This window comes from Chelonoidis abingdonii, chromosome 15 (assembly GCF_003597395.2).
Source record: "Chelonoidis abingdonii isolate Lonesome George chromosome 15, CheloAbing_2.0, whole genome shotgun sequence".
NCBI lineage: Eukaryota > Metazoa > Chordata > Testudines > Testudinidae > Chelonoidis > Chelonoidis abingdonii.
Window position 1 is genome coordinate 22182278 of NC_133783.1, and position 22926 is coordinate 22205203.

The window sequence follows — 22926 nt, forward strand, 5'->3', positions numbered from 1 at the left end:
CGCCTGTATAATTTGTATGGAACATATTGTCCAGCAGTTGCATATACTTATAGCCCTGTTCATGTTTCTGTTCTTCCTCTATCCCAAATGGTCCCGTGTGCTGGTGCAGCAACAACTGCTATGAAGTGTGTGTGCACTTTGTGTGGAGTGGAGTCCCATTGCACAACTGCAGCTTGATCTGCCTGTCTGCACGGTAGCCATGCAGCACATTTCTCTCAAATATTCCTCATCTCAGTACCAAAGTTCCACACAGATGTGGTGCCTCATCAGTTTTATATTGAAATAATGTACATCACTGGTAAAGAATAGTTACACTGAGTCATGTAAATAAGAAGGAAAAAGTCATGTAGCCTTTGGAGTTTCCTTTAGCTGAGATCTTTGTACAGGAGTCTTGGGGGGGACAGGTGCACACGGAAGAGGCATCATAAAGGTGTCATAAAGTCAGCACAGCCAGGGAGAATCCTGCGGAGTCCACGTGAGAGAGAAATGGGCCAGATTCGCATCGCTTGGCAACAACCAGCCAGACTCTGCCCGAAAACAAGATGGCGGTACAGTCGGCCTTTGAGTCATATGCCCCGAAGCAACATGGCGGCGAAGTGCCTCATCCGGCGCACGTGCTACGCCCTCTCTCCGCGACCTCCACGGCAGGAGTCCGCCCGGAGGTCACCCTTTGCGCGTGCGCAGTAGTGACGTATTCCTTGCTGTGGCGCCGGAGACTCTGGCGGAGCACGTGCGAGGGGACGCACGTTTTAATTAACGTCAGCAGTAGGCACCGTCGGCCCTTTCCGCTCCGTCCTGGGAGGCATGCGCAGTGGGAGCAGCGGCAGCGTATGTGTGTGGGCTAGATGGGTTTGAAATGGCTCCAGTGAGGCCCAGCCTGGCCTGGCTCGGCTCAGGTACGAGGGGTGCTCGCGGGGTTCGGCAGAGAGGCTCCGAAGGGAACGATGGGGGCCTCCGGCCCGGCCCGCCCCGCCCCTGTAACAGGCCAGGCTAGGCAGGACGGGATCCCTTGGGGTAGGCCCCGCTCCTGCGTTCAGGCCCCGCATTGTTGGCGGGGAGGAGCCGCGTGAAGCCACTTGCTTCGCCTGGGCCGTTACTGAGCAGATTCCATCCCTCAGAGGCCATTGGCCTCGCTCGGTGCAGCGGGAGGCTTCCTCACGGCCACCTGGCCTCGGCTTCCCGCACCGAGACTCCCTCACTTGGACCTGCCCTCGCCGCCTCACAAGGGCGCGCGGAGACTCCCTCAGAGCAGCCCCTTCCGTGTTCGCTGTCCGTGTCCGTTCAGGTTGCAGGCCCAGGCTTCGAGGTTACCGTGAGTTGCGGGGAGTGCCCCCTTCCTCCTTAGTTATTACCGGGACTCTGCGGGGTGGCTCTCGGGGCAGCGACTGTCTTGTCTGTTTTTGTACAGGACCCACCGCGCTAGGGTTCTGCTCTATGTCTGGGGCCCCGTGGTGCTACTGTAATACAAATCGTAATGAATAGTAATGTTCGGTAGACAAATTTACCTCCCAATCCTGTACATACGTATATGAGTCATTCCTGTGAGTTCAGTGGGACTGTTTGTACATAACTAAATACATAGTTAAATGAAAGTGTTAAAGCTTTAGTCATTTTGCAAATGACTATTCAAGTTAACAAATAATCTGAATTGAAAAGGTCCAGGAACAGGTGGGGAGCGACAGATAACTCCTATAGTGACTCTAGCTAAGGGGAGAGGGGGGAGAGTGGCAGGGGTGGGAAGGAGGAGGACATTTAAGCTTTCTCTCTATGCCACAAGAACTTTTTGTATATTGACTTGATTTACCACTTATTACTCATTTAGGGTGTCTACGCTGCAAAAAAAAATCAAAGTGTGTTCTTAACTCTGGTTAAAATAGCAGTGAAGGCAACTCAGGTTAACAGCATGAGTTCAACCTGGCTTTAACTTGCACTCCCAGAGACTAGCAACTCTAGTTAAAAGCAGGATTGCTGTGTCTTCACTGCTATCTTAACCTTCCTATTTAAAGGTGTAAACATCTGAGTGTAACTTTCCAATTGTACTGCACAACAGAATTGAGTTATGCCCCAAATTTATATATTGCATGTTCCTACTAACTGTGTTTGGAGAGTGAGTGACTTTGAGCACAAAAATAATTTTTGCTTATTTAAAAATTGTGTTTTATTCTTCTGTGAAATCCCCCCAGACTTCATTAGAAACTTTAGTTTAATTCAGTTTTCAGCTTTTCCTGTACATTTAAATAGTTTTAGTTTTTTTGTCAAGATGTGGGGAGGGATAGCTCATTGGTTTGAGCATTGGCCTGCTAAACCCTGGTTTGTGAGTTCAGTCCTTGAGGAGGCCATGTAGGGGTCTGGGGCAAAAATCTGTCTGGGGATTGGTCCTGCCCTGAGCAGGGGGTTGAACTAGATGATTTTCTGAGTTCCCTTCCAACCCTGATATTCTGTGATTCTATGAAGGGCTCTTCAATGTCTCAGTGAGAGTAAGATCTGATTCTATCATTTGTTAGATTGCACATTGATTTGACAGAGCTCAGAAGCCTTGCATGTTGAACATCAGACTCACGTATAAAAAGAAATCTTTGACCTAAGAATGGAATAGTTAAAAGTTTGTGGAACATGTTTTAAAATACTGTTAATATTAGCTGAAATATTTATAACAGTAGCTGCTTATTCATTTTAATAGATCACAGTTATAGAAGATAAAACACTGAGGATTTTGCCTTCCATCATGGCTCAGTTTGGAGGACAGAAGAATCCCCCATGGGCTACTCAGTTTACAGCCACTGCAGTATCTCAGCCAGGTCAGTTTGTACATCATTTAATGTTTGAACCCTGACATCTAGTTGAGTTGCAGATTGTACCATTGTGCAGAATGATATAGTTCAGAGTAGCAGCCATGTTAGTCTGTATCAGCAAAAAGAACAGGAATACTTGTGGCATCTTAGACCTGGTCTACACTGGGGGGGTCGGTGTAAGATATGCAACTTCAGCTACGGGAATAGGGTAGATGAAGTCGATGTATCTTATTTTGACTTACCTCTCATCCTCATGGTGCGGGATCGACGGCCGCAGCTCCCCTGTCGACTCCGCTACCGCCGCTCGCCCTGGTGGAGTTCCGGATTTGACGGGAGCGTGTTTGGGGATCAATATATCGTGTCTCATCTAGACGCGATATATTGATCCCCGATAATTCGATGGATTGATTTGGTGAGTAGTCTGGATGTACCCTTAGAGACTAACAAATTTATTTGAGCATAAGCTTTCGTGGGCTACAGCCTATTTCATCAGATGCATACACTGGAACATACAGCAAGAAGATATTTATACATAAATGATATAATGCTAACAGACTATTTATCAAACAAGTCAGTTAACATTTAAAGGTTCAGAGGGGTAGCCGTGTTAGTCTGGGTCTGTAAATGCAGCAAAGAATCCTGTGGCACCTTACAGACTAACAGACGTTTTGGAGCATGAGCTTTCATGGGTGAATACCCACTTCGTCAGATGCATCTGACAAAGTGGGTATTCACTCACGAAAGCTCATGCTCCAAAACGTCTGTTAGTCTGTAAGGTGCCACAGGATTCTTTGCTGCATTTAAAGGTTGACTCTCTTAGATTTGAATGGAATAATAATGGTAATCAGTTAGGTATCTTAGTGAACAACTTAAGTCACTTATATCCAAAGTTGTATAAAATGCATTTTGACAATGGTAATTCATCACTCAAGATGAAATGTAAAAGGATTAGTAAAGGCTGATGGAATAACTGCTTGGAAATCCTAAGAGTTTCATCTTTAGGAAACTTCAACTAGTATCACGTATCTACACAGTGGGTGTTTGCTTTTTGCTTATTACTGAATGTACTTGTATATTGTAAGTACTTCTTCTTTGCGAATCGCTTGTATAGATTCCTATTCGTGGGATATGCTTGCACTCTCTGTGCAAACTGGAACCCTCTATCAAAGTTCCCTGCACTGCAAGTCCTGTCTTGATGTTCAAAAGAGTATTTTTCAATCATTGTGGCCAGTTATCTTAATGCAGTTCTAAAATCCCCCGTCAAATTTCAGGCTAACTTGTTTGAAGCTATGTCAACTGGATGTATTTTGGGGTGGGGATCTCTTCTAGCCGTAAAGGAGTATAAAGGTTCCCAAGCAGCAACGTGAATCTGAAGATTGCTATATAGTAGTCAAAGAAATCAAGTGTTTTGGTACTTCTGTTGCTGTGGGCTTGCTAGGACCCAAGAGAGGAGACAGAGGCCCTCCAGAACTAAACATTGTGGGTTATTTCTGTATTAAGATTGCAGAGTCAAGCACGTGGAAGTTAAAAAAGTGCCGGAATTAAGGTTACTTGTGCAACCTAAATTTGGTCCCCTTGTGCATATGTATTATGATACAGGCTTTAATTACACAATCACATACTATTTTATTCCACGGAGCCCCTGCCTCATTCAGTGTGCAGGATGGATGATGCTCAGTTAGTGAGCAAATAAGCAATATTTTGTTTTCCCATTATTCAGTGTGTGGCTTTAGTTTAGGCCTTTTTTACAGCACACTATTCAAACTCTGCTCTAAAGACAAAATTATTAATTTTCTCATGGACTTTTCTGTGAAACTCATCAGTATAATACCAGTGTTTCATAAACACAAATTAATTTGTGTCTCAAATGTTCTGTGAAAGAGAGTATTTTCGTCTCCATTTTACAAATTGGAAACTGAGACACCGAGTAAAATCAAAAGTATACACTAATTTTATGTTTTCAATTTGAGATGCTTAGGACTTGATTTTTATAAGGTACTTAGCTTTACAGGTGACTATATATTCAAGCACAGCTCCCATTGACTTCAGCTGCTGCTGAGAGTGCTCAGCACTTTTACAAAAATGAGGTTCCAGGGTTTCAAACTGGGCATCCAGAAAAAATAAGAAACATAGTTAGTGACCATCTCCGAAAAGGTTGGTTTAAGAGACTTGCTTAGCATCACACAAGAACTTGGTGGCAGAGACAGAGATAGAATTCAGTTCTCCAAGGTAGCATTTAACTGTCTTAATCATAATACCTTTCTCTTTTGGCCCTCACCTGTGTCATTTGTTACTCATCTTCCAGCTTCTGTAACAAATGAAGCAGGAATTCTGCAGACAAGTCTCCTTCGCTAATCAGTCCTAGTTCATCCTCAGAGCAGGTCCGTCCTGTGCACTGGATGAGGCAGGGGTTCTGTGGAAAAATATAGTATGTGATTATGTAAGTGAAGACTCATTCCCAATGCATATTCACTAGGGGGCCAAATTAAGGTTACACAAACAACCTTAATTGGGGGCATTTCCTAACTTCTGAATGCTTGACTTTAATGCAACCTTACTAATGTTCGTAGTATATTTTCTATATATAATTTCCTGGCTTATTAAAAAAGCAAACTGAAAACACAATTTCCATCACATGGCAGTATATTGACACCCACGTGGATCATCACATTTGGAACCTTTAATTCCACCACTCAGACCAATGCCATTTGAGCTAATGGAGTAACTAATAGAAGATAACATACTATTTCTATATGGAGCAACAGTAGAGGGAGATGGTATAAGTGTGAAACCCATTGGCAAAATATTTGCTGACAGCAGGAGGAATGTTGGGAATCAGGAATCTTTGGTTACATCCCAGGCTCTATAGGGGAATGTGTTCTGGGGAGCACAGACTCTTCTGCTTGTTCCCCACTCTTAAAATTTAACCCCCTTTGCCCTGTCCCCTCAAACTTGTCCAGGTCGTTTTTCTTCCCTGTATCAGGTTCCTTGTTCCAATCCCATTCTCCTTGCCTACCACATCCCAATCACCACTCTTTAGACTTCTCCTCCCCATCCTAGTTTCATTGCCTAGCCAGTTGCAGTTTGACTTCCCATCTCCTTGTCCAAGCCCTCTCCCCCTCCAGTCAGACTCTCCCAGCTCTACTCCATCTCTTTGTCTTTGTCTCATTGCCAGACCAATGGCAGTCCCTATCTATTCCTTTCACTTTTGCTGTCTCTTGTGCCCCTTGCATTTGAATCAGATGGCTTCTGACTGCCAGCAGAGGGAGCTATTGAGGGCACAGGAGAGAGACTTCCTGCCTTGTTACAATGCTTGGCCCTGCCCTGGTTCAGAGCCTCCATTGCAGGGAGGTGGCCTGGCACATGTTCATTTGCACTAAGGGGGTGTTGGTGCATGCACAGAGCTGTAGGAGTTGTGAGGTGAGGGACCATGCTCAGTCCTCTAGAGTTGGTGCGTGAGCAAACTGGTCAACACTAGGAGAGGTGAGAGACTTGAATGTGCTCAGTGAGAATGGACTCTCCAGGGTTTAGCTGTTGAATTCTAGTAAGCCTTTACTGAACATTTTTTCCAAAGGCTTATAACCTGACCAAATTTGGGTGGATTTTCATGGGGAAGGCAAAAGGCACATTCCAGACTCAAAAGCCTCCACCTCTCAGATTTCAGGCGCCTGCTCCAAAGCATGGAAGTGCTAGTATTTTGAAGAGAAGGTCCCAAAGACTTTTTAATGTGGTTAGAATAAGGTGTTTCCCCCATCTTCATTCTCTGAAAGAGGAGACATCTGTCACAGAAATTTTCAGCTGAAACTATTAAAGTTTGGCAAAGTTATAAGCAACTTTTCTCCAGCAGCCTTCTCTGTCAAGATTGCAGCTTGCAAGCAGCCCAGTAAAGATCCTTGGTTTCATGGCTTGCTGCATTTATTTTTGCAAGACTTGGAATAAAGCCTTTGTGCGCTGGTTAAAGGTAGATATTATGGGGATAAGCACTACAGAAAATCTTGAGAATGAGTCTCATAGATGCAAGCATATTTGCAGATCCTGGTAATGGTGCTGGACATTTCCAGTAAATGCCTACAAGGGTTTCCTCCTTTTCCATCAGCAGCAGTTGTGACACCTTTAGGTTTTGGCTGCAATCCTTAGTAGGGACCATCTTCAGAATCAACATTTGTGAATAACCCAGTGAAGCCAGATTTTTTTTATAAACTTCTTTGAACCTGGAACAATCTGATTTTGACTTGAAAGCTTTTCTTTTTCTGATTAATCTTAACATATGGCTTTGTGCTATATCATTGGTTTTCAAACTTTTTGTATTGGTGACCCCTTTCACACAGCAAGCCTCTGAGTGTGACCCCCACCTTATAAATTAAAAATGAGGGGTAATTTAATGGGGGCAACCTCTATGTATCCACCTTGTGACCCCCAGTTTGAGAACCCGTGTGCTATATTAATTGAGAATGGGGAAAATGAATCTTGGGGCACTTGGACAAACCAACTTTGCCATCTTGAACCTCATCTTGAATCTTGGGCTTTTATACCAACCAGGAATAGTTTTTTACAAGCACTTTGGAGGACAGGGTTAGAATGCAAAATGACTGAGACTAATTAGAGAATTAGTCTGAAATCAACAAGATGAAATTCAATGAAGACAAATACAAAGTACTTCACTTAGTAAGGAAAAATCAAATGCCCACTACAAAATGATGAATAACTGCTGAAAAGTATTTGGGGTTAACAATGGATCACACACTGAGCTTTTTCTGCAATTACACCTCTACCCCAGTATAACGTGGTCCTCAGGAGCCAAAAAATCATACCACCTTATAAGTGAGACTGTGTTATATCGGATTTGGTCCGGTACGCCATGCCAGACTGGACCAGCTTCCCTGGTGGTGATTTAAAGGCCTAGAGCTCCATCTGCTGCGGGGAGCCCCAGGCCCTTTAAATCACCGCCGGAGCTCCGGCAGCAGGGCTTGGATGGGGATTTAAAGGGCCCGGGGCTCCCCATAGCTTCTGGAGCCTATGGCCCTTTAAATCACCACGCAAGCCTGGCTGCCAGAGCCCCAGCGGGGATTTAAAGGGCCCAGGGCTCCAGCTGCTGTCGCTCTGGCAGTGGGGCTCGGGCAGTGATTTAAAGGGCCTGGGGCTTCACACGAATTCGGATATAACATGGTAAAGCAGCGGGGCTCAGGTGGTGCTTTAAAGGGCCCGGGGCTCCCCATTGCTTTACCACATTATATCCAAATTCGTACTATATCGGGTCACGTTCTATCAGGGTACAGGTGTACATCACGTTGTTGGCTAATATTCTGGGATATGTTAATAAGAGGAGTGTATGTAAGACACAGGAGATAATTGTCCCACTCCACTGGGCACTGGTGAGGCCTCATTTGGAGTATCGTATCCATTTCTGGGCTACACACTGTAGGGAAGATGGAGACAAAGTGGAGAGCATTCAGAGAAGAACAACAAAAGTAAAAGATTTAAAAAACCTGACCTATGAGGAAAGCTTAAAAAAATTGGACATGTTCAGTTTTGAGAAAAGAAGATGGCGGGGGAGGGGTTAATAAGTCTTCACATATTCTAAGGACTGTTAGAGAACTGATCGGTGTTATCTTTATGTGTCCGCTGGAGGTAGGGACAAGAAATAATGGGCTTAATCTGTGGCAAGAGAGATTTGTTAGCTGTGAGGAAAAACTTGATAACTATACCGGTAGTTATGTTCTGGAATAGGCTTCCAAGGGTATGTCCAGGCTACCCGCTGGATTGGCGCGTAGCGAGCGATATATCGATCCCCGATAGATCGAATCTCATCTAGATGTGATATATCGATCCCCGAACGCGCACCTGTCGACTCTGAAACTCCACCAGGGCAAGCTGCGGTAGCTGAGTCAACAGGGGAGCTGCGACCGTCAATCCTGTGCCGTGAGGACGGGAGGTCAGTCAAAATAAGATACATCGACTTCAGCTATGCTATGCCTGTAGCTGAAGTTGCGTATCTTACATCGACAACCTCTTCCCCTCCCTCCCACTCCCAAGTGTAGACCAGGCCAAAGAGAGGCTCTATTAGAGGTTTTTGAAAAGAAGTTTGGCCAAACATTTGTCAGGTCTGGTCTAGGTTTACTAGTTCTTGCCTCAGTGCAGGGGAATGGACTTGAATGACTTCTCAAAGTCCCTTGAAGCCCTACATTGTTATGATTTTATGATCTTCTGGGGCGGAGGACAAGTACAGTGGACAGCCTCATTCCAAAGTATACGCTGCTCAGCGTAACTGATCCCTCATGTCTTCAGTGTTAGCCTGCATATTTCAAAAGTGGTGAACGCTTTCATTAGATCGCTTTTCCTCTAACGAGAATTCATATTCCTTTCTGTTTTGATCAAGAGGTTGTAGAGGTTTAGATTCTTTGAAAGATGCTTTTGCATGTATTCTAGAGTCAGGCGCACCTGTATGACTCTCCTGCGGTTCCTTTCATTCTAAATTCAATCCAGACATCTTAAAAGAACGGGACTTGAATAACTTTCTTAATTTGCCAGTTCCACTGCTGATTTGGTTAAGATTGTCTTCCTTGCTTGGAGAAGAATATGTGCAGGAGGGGACAAGTAGCTAGTCTTCTCTGCTTAAGTTTCGATTATCATCACTCTCTGGAGGGTTTTGGGAGTAGTTCATCCATCAACTTTGTGCTCAAGACCCATGTCCTTTGTGGCTGTTGACTACCGATGGAAGAGAACTGACTACATTGTTGGTAATGATTGTCAGCACATCTAATGGTGCTCTTGATGATGTACTGTCACTCTTCCTCTTGAATAGCACTCTCCCTCTCTAGTGGTGCTCTTGTGTGGTTCTGTGGGGTCCCATCTTGTCATTTTCTCTTGCTTAACGTGCATGTGATGTTGGGAGGAGACATGAATTGCAATGTCTGCAATATGGTGATGAGACACAGCTTTGTGACTCCATCCTCACTGAGAATGTGCTTGCTTACATTACTCAGTATCTGGGTGAAATTGGAACATGTAATGAGCATCTGGGACGCCCTACTAATAGAAATTGCTAAGACTAAATTTGAAGAGGACAATCTTATCACTTTCATTAAAGCATTCAGTAGTCTAAATACTCGAGAAGCTATTGCTCTGCAGTACAGATTACTTTACTGGGAAAAATCATAAGACTGCTGAGTCAGATAACAGCAATATGTGGATATGTCCCTTATAGCTAATACAAACACCATCATTCACTTATCTCAAGGCCTGCATGGCAAAGATGAATACCTGGATAAAGAGTAGTTGGATGAAGTTAAACCTTGGCATGACTCAGATCTCTTTGGAACGGACAGGCAAAATCTTGGAAGAACATGCTAACACTAACATGAATCTCTGGAGGACATCTGCCCCCAGACTGTCAAATTCAAGTGCAGTGTTCTATACCTTGTTGATGCCTTATATGGTCCGGAATCTTATATAGTGACAACTATAAAAAAGCTACTTTTGCTGTGCCCTATCCTATCTGATGCAGTCCAGGCTTTAACCTTCCAACTATTTGTGACTTGGAGGTTTGATTTATTGTAATGCAAGGTAACTTGGTAAGAAAGCACCAACTTTGGGGAGGGAGACTTCTGGTGCAGAAATCAGTGACCCATCTCCTTACTAAAAGGTTGATGAGAGTACATTATCACTGTACTTCGTTCACTTTCATAGCTACCTTTTGAATATAAAGTAAAAATTATGGTGGTAATCCAATAAACTTTGTGAAGACTTGTGCCCTGAAGTGGGAGACCTTTCATTGTGGGCTCTGCTTGGGTAGTACTTGGTTAATATCCACAATTCAACTTATTTTTTTTCTTCAATCAGCATACTCAGGCAGGTTAATCTAGAAGCTCTGTCTCAGATTCAGTATCTTTCATGTTTTCACATGATACTGAAAAGATTTTTTTAAGGCTCTCCTTATTGTAATTAATCGTTATAAAAACATCCTAAACTTTCTGATACTTGAAAGGACAGTATTAACTGTAATAAATAAAAACTGTTGGAAGTTTGGTCTCTCTCTCTCTCCCATCTTTTTTGGTTCTGTACACACATTTTCTTTAAACTTTTTTCTCTCTCCTGGTATCCTGTGAAAGAGAACCACATAAACAAGAATAACTTAGACTTCTCAGGAGAAACTGACTGTACAAAGAAAGTACTGTCAAATGCACAGTCAAATGAAATAGAGATTCTTCTTTAGCTTTAGTTACCTTAGGAGTTTCTTGCAATAATACTAAGGAGTCTACTTTTCTGCTCTTTAGATGTGATGTTCGCAGCCCTTATGGGATCACTATTTGAGCCATTTGACGTTTCTCTTGATATATCTAGAAGAAATGATGTGTTATTGACAAGGAGAATGGGTGAAATCCAAGGTCTTTATATGGTGTTCCATATAAATAAGAACATCTTGTGCCACCATCCTGAATTTCTGACTTAAAAAAATCTGGTATTTTTAGTTTTTTTGTTTTATTTTTTAAACCTAAATCAAACCTTGTTTTTCCCCTCAAATCCTCAAGAATTAGCTGTGGCGGTAGATGGTTATGCAGCCTATATTACAAATATATTCTTAGTTACCTTTAGGTAGACCTCACACACTATTTGTAGCATATGGAGAGAATTCCACAGAAGACAGTCTTTATTTACTCGGATGTTGTCTAACTCAAGAACGCTTTACATACAAACCTACTATAAGGATACGGATGTCTCAGTATCTAAACTCAAACACCAATAAATCTAAGGCAGTAGTCTTTATGCATGAGAAATTTTTTTCTTTGAGATTTATGAATCTCAACAGAAACTCTTGAAAGAGACTAGTAGTATTCTCACTTCAGAGGGGTGGGGGGTGTTTAGACACAAATTAAATGACTTGGCCAAGTCACAGAGGAAGATTTTTGACAGAGTTAGAAATTGAATCTGGGTCTCTTGAATACCAATCCAGTGCCTTAGCCGCAAGACCATCATTATTCCATGGGTTTTTATGATTACGTAATGTCCAATAAGTGGGACTCTGTATGTGAGATTTTTGAAGGAGAAAGAGAAGCTATTTAATAGTGAATGTAGTTAGTTGACATGATTTCTTATCTAGATGTGCACTTTTCCTCTTCTTTTCGAGTCTTCAGCTCTTTATGAAAAGGAACTGGGCTGTGCTAGGGCTCCTTAAGTAATCCTAGGATCATATTTTTGGTCCCACAAAGAGGGCATGCGTGCATAGCCTTAACATACTGCTGTTTTTAGAGGCTTTTACCTTGACACTTAAGGTCATATAGGCATCCTGCAAATATAGATCTATTTCTCCTTTCTCAGTCAACTTCTCCTGTTTCATCTTGTAGCAAAGATTTAGTCTGGTTTATTAATAAGGAAATGATTGTAATGTTACAACTTTAGAATTTTCACTTCACTACTTGCTTAAAGAAGTGAATATGATGTCTTTTGTTTAAATATATAATTCTGTTAATTTAAGTAAAAATCCTAAAACTATTAAATCTATGAAAAGTTAAAGGGATTCTGGCCTGGTCTGTTCACCTCTACAATCTTTAGATAATATTTTATAGTTCTAAGGATTCCTTTTTTTCTGTATATTTTTTCCATCATAACAAGAAAGACAAGCTCAAAGGAGGATATGGTTTCCTTCAGATCCCATTAATTCTGCTCTGAAAAGCCTCCTCTTTCTGTATTTAATTAGTGAGCTGTAATTTGGCATCCGTAATGTGGATTTGAAAGTAGTTTTGGAACCTGTGAAGTATTTTTCCAAGTAGAAACAGTGTTATCTGCAGAGGTAGTTCTTTCAGTTTCATTTCTTCTGTTCTGCTTTTACCAGCATGTGGCAAAATGCTTAACAAAATTTAACTAAAATCAACAAAGATGCAACTCTTTTTACAAAATTACAATGGTACAATTTCAGATTTTGCCTCTCAAATTTGCATAATGGAAATTATTAAAATATCCTGTGAGTTTCACAGACTTTCTAGTTAGATTTTTTTAGGATTGGTTTACACTAGAAAGTGTTGGCCTTTATAGCATTAGTTCATGCTCATGGAACTTTGTCTGCATGTGAAAGTACCATTGTGAGCACACTAGCTATAGCAGAGGTGGGCAGACTACAGCCTGTGGGCCACATCCAGCCCGTGGCACCCTCCTGCCCAGCCCCTGAACTCCTGTCCTGGGAGGCTAGCCCCTGGCCCCTCCCCTGCTGTATCCCTGCAGCCTCAGCTCACTCCACTGCCAGCGCAATGCTCTGGGTGGCAGGCTGTGAGCTCCTTGGGCAGCACAGCTGCAGAGCCTGGCCTGACCTGGTGCTCCAGGCAGCACGTTAAGGGGGCAGGGAGCAGGGGGATTGGATAGAAGGCACGGGAATGCCCTAAAGTGTAAGTAAATATTTTAAAAGATTCATTGCCCTGGTAATGACATCTGTTTGTGCTCTCATTACTAAAACATGACGTCTTTCATCATCTCCTCTTTTTCACTGGCACTTTTGTCCTAAATCAGAGCTAAGTCCTGAGAGTATGTGTGCATGCTATATATGGTACCATGTTCTTGATTCCACCAAGAAAAATGTACCTGAAACAACACTGTTTGTCAATCTGGCAGAATTGTGGTGACTGTCAGTGCTCTGTAACTACCATCAAAAAATAACATTTTTCACTTTGGGGTATCAGGGCAGAGCTTGCAAGGTTGAAGCTGTCCACCTTTTTGCCAGTCATGATCAGCAAAAATCTACAACTAATGCCTTACTAGCCACAGTAGTGCATCAAGGGTGGCCATGTAGCAGAATTGCTGCTGCTAATGCAGCCTACCCCCTTACTGCAGAAGAGCTTGTTACAGAGGCACGAGTTACAGCAACTTCTTTTGTTGCTAGAATAGAAACCTGGTGACTGTAGTATTATGGGTGTGGATTCTATTTATTATGGATCCTAATTTAATATGAGGCAAAGCATGATTTTTAAAGGCTTGCTTTTTAAATATTTGTTATCATCTAGGGTAGAGAAGGAAGGAAATGGCAGCTGGGAGTCAAGATTCAGGAGTGCCCCTGCCCCTGGAGAGAATTAGGAGTAGGCCAGGGGAAGAAAGCACTAGCATTAAGAGTAAGGATTCTTTTCTTGCCATGAAGAGAGTCTTAATGCATAACTGTTTGTTCTGTTTTCAGCTGCTCTTGGTGTTCAGCAGCCATCATTGCTTGGAGCCTCTCCTACAATATATACCCAGCAAACAGCATTGGCGGCAGCAGGCCTCACTACACAAACGCCAACCAACTATCAGCTAACTCAAACAGCTGCTTTGCAGCAACAAGCTGCAGCTGCAGCTGCTGCATTACAGCAGGTAAAGAAAATTGTTTTTTAGGGGTGATTCTGCTGACTACACAGACTTTGTAATATAGAAAACATTGGCTCTTCAAGCCTAAAGTAGCCTAACTTGAGGACTAGTAGAATAAAATGTGTTTGCCTTCCCTGTACAAACATGATCGATTTTTAGTGAACTGAGTTTTATTGTCAATAAGCTCCACATTGATTGTTCCAAATACTTCACTAAGCCACAATGCATAGTTTAGCAATATTTGACATAATTTCATGTTTTGTGACCTAGATATTTAATTATTTTGAGTGGCAGGATTAATGGATGATTGATATTGTGGAACGCTGAGGTGATCAGGATGAATTTTTAATTCTGAAGATCTTTGTTATAAGAGTATTTGGTGGACTGTACTGGTCAAGTTTTGTATTAGAAATGACTGAATTTGACAGTGTGTCCTCTAAAACAGATTTAGACCAATTTATAAATCTTAGATTTTGTATTTGTTTGTTTCCCAAGGGATTTAGCAGCTGGCTTGTAATTTCTGTTCATCAGCTGTCTTGCTTTTGTATGTTTTTCAGCAATATTCACAACCTCAGCAGACGCTCTATAGTGTACAACAACAGGTTTGTCTAATTCTTATTGTGTACATCACAAATAACTTATACTATAGTGTGCATGTCTTTGCAGGATTAGTCTCCAGAAACTACTTCTGACTGAATATTTTCTTTAAACAAACAATGTAAATAGTTTGTTTTTATTTATGAAAGAGAATTTGAGTCCAACTTCACATCTATAGAAAGAAATCTCTAGAATAGGAGTTTACCTTTCGTGTAGCATGGGGAATTTGAAATACTGTGCCATGTATGTACAGTATAACCTCAGAGTTATGAACCGAGTTACAAACTGACCAGTCAACCACATGCTTCATTTGAAACTGTAAGTATGCAATCAGGCAGCAGCAGAGACAAGGGAGAAAAAAGAAAATACAGTACTGTATTGAACATAAACTACAAAAAAAAAAAAAAAGGAGAAAGAATTTTTTCCTGCATAAAGTTTCAAAGCTGTATTAAGTTAATGTTCGGTTGTAAACTTCTGAAAGAACCACCATAATGTTTTGTTCAGAGTTATGAAGAACAGCCTCTGTTCCTGAGGTGTTCATAACCCTGAGGTTCTACTGTATATGGTCCATGATAAATGCCGTGCTCTAAATATATCATGTAATTCAACTGCTGGAATGCTTTTGTCTAAAGGCGTTCCCTGTTGCATGCGTTGTTGTCATACCTGAAATTACAGTATTGTGAGAGAGAATACATGGATTGATAAATTACAGTCCTAACCCTTCCCAGCTGCTCAAACTGTCTCTTTTGAGACACTCCCTCACATGTCGTAAATGTTAGTGATTTATGATGGTGAAACAGTCAAGAAAACTGAAGCGTCTATTACTGATTATGTGTGAAAATTGTGGTCCTAATGAAATGTACAAATGGAGACACTTTCATAGATATGCACAATATGACTACAGAAATGATCGAATTCCAATGCATTAACTGTTTCCACTCAGATAACTAAGTCAATGAAGCAAAAACTTTTTTTCTTTAGTTATAAAGAGGAGGTAAAACTGTACAGTTTCCTTAAGTGTATAAAATTAATTTATAATTTTTTTATTTAAGTTGCAGCAACCTCAGCAGACCCTTTTAACCCAGGTTAGTTTGGCTGTATTGTTTGGTCTTTATCTCCAGACATAGGTCATAGGCAATGTAAATCTGTGATGTTGGCCATTGTTTTTATTTTAAGTTTTTTTTTTAACAGATAATGGTGGATTGCCTGTATACTGTCTTGATACGATATGTGGTATCTGAGCTGTACTAATAAGATAGAAGTTTTTACTGGTACAGCTTTGTTGTATTGTATCCAGCTGTTAAAATTTGCATGGTTTTAGTTTTAATAATTAAGGTAAAGGAAAGATTTTTATCATTCAACTATAGAAGGAATAACTTTTTTTTGCATAATGTCTCATACAATATTTTAACATGGACTTCAAGATTTTTATTATTTTACAGTATGTGACAGTTTGGGGAAACTTAAGAGAAAATAATTTAATGCTCTGTATTTTTAGAAACAGTATTTCATATACTGTTTTAAAGGGATCTTGCAGATCTTGACAGGTCCAAAATGCACAATTCTTTAAAGTATTTGTAGTTGATTTTTCAGTGTTAGACATTCAAAACAATGGGTGTTAAAAATCCACCATCAGCAAAAACAGAATACTGACTTTGTTACATTCACTTGTGTGCACATCATTCTGCTGACTGTTTTTATGAATAGCCAAGGAATCGAATTAACTAGTTAGAATAGAATCTTGTTAGTTCCTCACTCTGCTACTTTGCAGAATCGAACCAGTAGGCTGAGTGGAGGAACTGTAAGAATGCAATCCAAGATAACCCAATAGCTTGAGTTAATGGTGGGTGGCCCTGCTGAAGAGCTATGGATTTTTGAAAATGATGCAGTCTAACTTTTTTTAGGTTGATTGGAGTTCTTTAGTGTCAGGGAATCATCTAAATTTATTTTAAAGTTAATTATTTCCTTTAGGAGTAATGTGTGGCTTTGTATGTGCTTTTCGCTTTAAAAAGTAACCCTTTGTTTATAAAGTATTTGTTTTTAGAAAGATTCTTCCAAAATCGATCATTGCCTTGCTCAAGTAGCTGTTCTTTATAATGGTCTCAGTGGGATCTGAATGCTTATAGAGTTTGATGTTTTATTTTGGTTACAGCCAACTGTTGCACTGCCTACTAGCCTGAGCCTATCTACTCCTCAACCAGCAGCACAGATAACTGTTTCCTATCCAACACCGCGGTCAAGTCAGCAGCAAACTCAACCACAGAAGCAGCGTGTCTTCACAGGGGTAGTTACAAAACTACATGACACATTTGGCTTTGTGGATGAGGATGTCTTTTTTCAGCTCAGGTAAGTGCAGTTGGCTACAGCTGTGTTCTGTGATGTCATCACTAAGCAATGTTTCAGAATTTAGCTTGCAAATTCTCTGCTACTGGGGACCATTTCTGCAGCTAGTTGACATCTAGCAGCAGTGAAAGGCAGATGCCTGGGTAGGATAGTGGCTGTTAATGCTAGGTTCATAATATGGATTTTTCTTACTCAAAACCCCATGATGGGAAGGTCTGAAGAACCTAAATGGACTGAGAACCATGGAGCTGCAGAACTTGGGAGTAGTGGAGCCAGTGTAGCATGCAGTTTCTCCGTCTTAACACATGCATTTGAGGCTTTGCTGGTGTGGGACTGAAGTTAATGGAATTTGAATCCCTTCTCTTCTCCTCCCCCCCCCCCTTTCTTTTCCTCTTGCCCCTGAGTGGAGTATTTAAAGGGAACTCTGGAGATCTACCGCTGGGTCCTCTCTCCCTTCAACCTTAAGATTTAACTGTAGTAAGGTACTGTGTGACCCTAGATACATTTTATAAGATGCTTAAAGTATAAAAACAGCTCTCATATCTTCCTGGTCAGTTTCTGAAGTGTTGTAAGTGAAGTTGCAGAACCCAGAAGTTGCATGGCTCTGTCTTACTAGTAACTCCTACGTTTTCCCCTCATAATTAACTCTTCAAGTATAAAGTATCAGAGGGGTAGCCGTGTTAGTCTGGATCTGTAAAAGCAGCAAAGAATTCTGTGGCACCTTATAGACTAACAGACGTTTTAGACAGAAAACATCTGTTAGTCTATAAGGTGCCACAGGATTCTTTGCTGCCTTCAAGTATAAAGCTAATTTTTGTAGCTAAACAACATTTTCTTGTATACAACTTCTTTATTTTAAAATTTTGCAGTGCTGTTAAAGGGAAGACGCCTCAAGTAGGAGATAGAGTATTGGTAGAAGCTACTTATAACCCCAATATGCCTTTCAAATGGAATGCACAGAGGATTCAAACGCTTCCAAATCAGGTATACGTGGTTACCCAATCTAGCTCTTGTTGAATTCTTTTGATTAAGTTAATTGACAATGCATTCCCTCTCTTTCCATTAGAACCAGACTCAAACCCAGCCTTTGCTCAAGACACCTCCAACTGTACTTCAGCCTATTGCACAGCAAACTGCATTCAGCGTTCAGGCACAGCCACAACCACAGTCTCTGTTGCAGGCACAAATATCAGCAGCTTCTATTACACCTTTGCTTCAGACACAGCCTCAGCCTTTACTACAACAGCCACAACAGAAAGGTATTCCTCCAAAACATGGAATTTGTTTTTCTCCCTCTTGTGTTGATATAGATAATGTTTAAACCTGTTCCATCACAGGAATGAAGTAACAAAACCAAAAAAAATTAAAATTAACGTAGTTGATTGTAGAAGAGCAAGACTGTATCGTATTCCAGGTTGAAACATGGAGTTCTGTGAAGAAAGCCATACAGTATGTGGAACTCATCTGTAGTACCTCAACAAAACCTGCTAAGGGAAGTTCCTCTGGACTGCTGCAATTCCTATGATTTAGAGATTGGTTTTATAATCTAAAAACTAATCCTCCATAAAATGTAAAAATAGTATTTATTCTCGCCAACGGTATCATGCAGTTCAAAGTACAAATTGGAGTGTAATTCTAAAAGGTCAGCTGAAATGTCCTGGAAAACTTAGTTTTTCAAGTTAGGAGTATTCTTATGTTTTACAACTGTTTTAACGTATTTGCTACATTCTCCTTATTCTGCATCTGGGCAAATAATCCTTAACGTTGTATTTACCAAGAAGATTGTTGTGATGTCACCAGTATATTACGATGATATATGACTAATAAGTAGCAGGAGCAGAGCTCCAGTGAAACAAAGGCATTGATTTCATAAACATGTTGCCAGTGATTAAAAACCTATAACCATTTTAGCAGAAATGATTCCTGAATAAAATATTGTCCTGTATTCTGGCAGGTACCATAAGGGCACAATATTTAGGAATATTTTCCCAAGGTGTGATATTTCAGTTAAATATACTATTTTTGAACATCTTTTTATCAAAACTGTTTGGCGATGGGGTTTAATAAATGCAACTACAAATCCAACTGTCCACTTGCTTTTTTGAGAAGAACCCTAATGAAAGGTCAATAGAAATTTTTTTTCCCAGCTTATGCTTCAAAACCTGAATATATTCTGTTGAGTTGAAGATATTTCCTAAATAATCCATTGCATTTTGTCAGGAAGTTTTTTAGGTGATTTACCCTAATAGCATCTATTAAGCCATTCAAATTTACTGCACAAATTTAAAAATTGCTTTAAGGTACACTCTACCCCGATGTAATGCTGTCCTTGGGAGCCAAAAAATCTTACTGTTATAGGTGAAACCACATTATATCGAACTTGCTTTGATCTGCCCAAGTGCGTCGCCCTGTCCATCCCGCCCACTTTCTCTCCCCCTCCCCCCACCCCCAGCGCTGCTTTACCACGTTATATCCAAATTTATGTTATATTGGATTGCATTATATCGGGATAGAGGTGTAGCTTCTATTTCACAGAGTGAAGAAAGGCATCAGAATGGTGTTTTTGGAAACACTAAGCTATTAAATACTCTGTTTTACAATTGGCTTATTGGTGGACAAAACACTATTAAATGAATTTTAGAGTGATTTGAAAATATTCAATATTATAACAGTTTAGAATAGGCAATGGTTCTTAATTGTCCTTAAATCCTAAAATTGTTCTTGTTTTTTTAGCTGGTTTATTACAGCCCCCTGTCCGTATAGTTTCACAGCCTCAACCAGCACGAAGACTAGACCCTCCATCCAGATTTTCAGGGAGGAATGACAGAGGTGACCCTATGCCTAACAGAAAAGATGACAGAAGGTGTGTTGTTGATGACAGATCTGCTTATGAAGTTCATCAAATGTTATGTTTAATTTTCTGAGTATACTTGAGTAGCTGAGTCATGATAGAGAGATTTGATTCTTTCTTTACTCATAGACTGTACCATCAGTTTGTTTTGGAGATGAAAAGTTCTATATAAATGCTTCCTGTTGTTTGAATGCATTGTATCTTTGTGGAACTATTGACCTGTGGTAGGCCTATTTTCATAAAAATTTGTTGTTGCTTCTAAAATGAGGAATGTTCATATCTCATATACATTTTTTTAAGTCGTGAAAGAGAACGAGAGAGACGTAGGTCACGGGAGAGGTCACCCCAGAGAAAACGCTCCAGAGAGAGATCGCCTCGGCGAGAGAGGGAAAGGTCACCTCGAAGACCACGGCGTGTTGTTCCACGTTACACAGTTCAGTTTTCCAAGTTTTCGTTAGACTGGTATGTTCATTGGCCATCAGTTTTTTGTTGAAGTTCATTTTTATATGGAAATGAATACAAATTATTGTAAGATGCATATCTCTAGGCTAGCTCAAAAAAACCCCCAACAACTATCTTGGACTTCTCCTTAATTTAAATATTATAAGCAGCTTGCTTCTAGACTACATAGAGAAAGCAATAACAGATGTTGGAAAGCTGTTTGCCAAATGTGTGACTCAAGCCCAACATTTTTTGAATATTTTTGATTTTTGAAGATGTTTCAGCTTACTTTTTCCACTTACTGAAATTTCTCTATTAGAGGCACACCAGATTGTTCACTTGGGTCACCCGTAGACCTGAGTGGTGTGCAATGAGACCATCCCCCAGTGGCTTTAGTTATTGTAGGCAGGGGATACTTCCTGAAGAGCTGATCCTTTATGGGTTTCTGTCAAGTAGGTTTCTCCATCCTTCATAAGCAAATGTGGGTAGATTCTCAAGAAATGTTTCAGTGAACATAAGTTTGTTTCACTTACAACTTCTTGGTTCTTTTAACTTCTTGTAAGTGGAAACCATCAGAAAGTACTGACACTGAGACACCTTTTTTTATGCATGAAATCTGCATTAGCGTAGAGTGTTGCCACATCCCTTAGTGCAGGTGGATATTTCTCAATAGCTTTATGTAGTGTTGTAGATGTGTTGGTCCCAGATTAGTAGAGACAAGGTGGGTGAGGGTAATATCTTTTATTGGACCAACATCTGTTGGTGAAAGAGACAAGCTTTTGAGCTACACAGAGATGTTGTCTTCGGGTCTGGGAAAGATACACAGCTAAATACAGGATTGAACTGATTGCTTAGCATAAGTAGTTAGCACATATTCTAAGGGACCCATTCAAGGTGAAGTGACCCTTTAAACATCTCAGTGCTTAATTGTTTTCAGATCAAGATCCCTTATTACTGTACTTTTTAAAATACATTTTTCTTGTTATTTCAGCCCTAATTGTGATATGATGGAACTGAGACGACGTTATCAAAATTTGTACATCCCTAGTGACTTTTTTGATGCTCAGTTTACATGGGTGGATGCTTTCCCTATGTCAAGACCATTTCAGTTGGGAAACTACTGCAATTTCTATGTAATGCACAGAGAAGTAGATCCTTTAGATAAAAACACTGCTGTCCTTGATCCACCAGATGCTGATCACCTATACAGCGCAAAGGTTTGTATGACACCTTATAGTTCAACTTTTCATTAGAAATTTTTTAAAACAACAGGGGTAAGGTGGCAGAGAGAAGCTTGTGAATACACTTGCAGAGTAACATTTTTCTAATTGTTTTTGTCATATCTTTACATTTACTTTCCCTAGCAAATAGTTTTTCATTCTGCTCAAATGTTTTTAGTTGACTCTTTGTCTATAACAGTAACAGCTCTTTTATCCAGCACTTCGCCAACTGTCAGTTCTATAAACTGGCATTTCTGATCTGCACTGAAAGTCTGGTTTATAGTGCAGTTGGTGCAGGGCTGGCAGGGGGCTGGGGCATGGGAGGGGGCTGTGGGGTGTGCTCTGAGGGGGAGTTTGGGTCTGGAAGGGGGCTTAGTGCAGGCTGTTGGGGTCTGGAGAGGCTCAGAGTGCCGGATGTGGGGGGCGCTCACCTTCGGCAGCTCCCTGCAAGCTGTTCCCTGTCCCTGCTGTTGCTGGCAAAGCTGTGGCCAGGCGGCTCTGCAAGCACGCTGCCTCCATTCCCCCTCCACAAGCGCTGACTCTGCGGCTCCCAGCCCTTTGCTTGCAGAGCTGCCTGGTCGCGCCTCTGCCAGGAGCAACAAGGATGGGGAGCCACTTGCGGGGGGCCACCGGAGGTGAGTGCCCTCCCGTCCAGCACCCCGAGCCCCCTCCTATGGCCCTGCCTCAGGGCGTGCCTCTCTTCTCCCCTCTTCCCCTGTGCGCACTCCAAACCCCTCCCTCCGAGTTAACTGGCATTTTAAATTTGCTGGCTCCTCCCCCTCCCCCTCCAGCATGCCAGTTTAAAAAGTTTTTACTGTATTAATATTTCATATAGTAAACTAACTGAGGTTTAAGTGGATGTTAGTTTTCAGTTTTCTAGATCTTCTAACTTAAAGAAGACCTGCAGATACTTAAAGTTTAAAGTAATCACTAACTGTAGGATAATGGTTGATGATGATTTAGTAGTTCTGTCTTTTGGCCCCTGGTTCTGTCTTCAGTGCTGCCACTGTATGACCTTGGTTATGTCACTTTCTATGCCACAGTTTCTCCTCTGTAAAATGGGTGTTATGATGCCTGCCAACCTGAGACGGTGTGTTGAAATTAATGCTTGTAAAACATTTTGAGATCTTTGAATTAGAGATTGCAATTTATCTGTTACCAGACAAAATACTTAAATTTAGCTATTTACAGCCTTAATGCCATCTGTTACTTAACATCCATTTTCTCAAGAGCTTTGCATTTATCTTGAAACAAATAGGTTAGACACCTGGAGAATTCGCAGTATGTTTAGTCTCTAGGCAAGTAAGGTGGTATTGAGTCACTGATGCAGTTAAGATGCCCTCTGTTTGAGGATGGGATG

The 22926-nt window shown here is 41.2% G+C and overlaps 1 protein-coding gene across 3 annotated transcripts in view; it reads left to right on the forward strand.

Moving 5' to 3' along the window:
* Positions 1-777: 777 nt before the first annotated feature.
* Positions 778-22926, forward strand: part of CCAR1 (cell division cycle and apoptosis regulator 1) — a 42515-nt gene continuing 20366 nt past the window's right edge. For 2 of the 3 annotated variants that reach the window (XM_032795238.2, XM_032795236.2), the window contains exons 1-11: positions 778-896; positions 2681-2798; positions 13948-14120; positions 14672-14716; positions 15764-15796; positions 16864-17057; positions 17924-18038; positions 18121-18313; positions 19788-19917; positions 20206-20367; positions 21338-21563. In XM_032795238.2, the coding sequence (XP_032651129.1) occupies positions 2726-2798; positions 13948-14120; positions 14672-14716; positions 15764-15796; positions 16864-17057; positions 17924-18038; positions 18121-18313; positions 19788-19917; positions 20206-20367; positions 21338-21563 (1344 nt within the window). In that variant the 5' untranslated portion in view covers positions 778-896; positions 2681-2725. The remainder of the gene's footprint in view (positions 897-2680; positions 2799-13947; positions 14121-14671; positions 14717-15763; positions 15797-16863; positions 17058-17923; positions 18039-18120; positions 18314-19787; positions 19918-20205; positions 20368-21337; positions 21564-22926) is intronic. The other variant, XM_032795237.2, reaches the window with a different exon arrangement.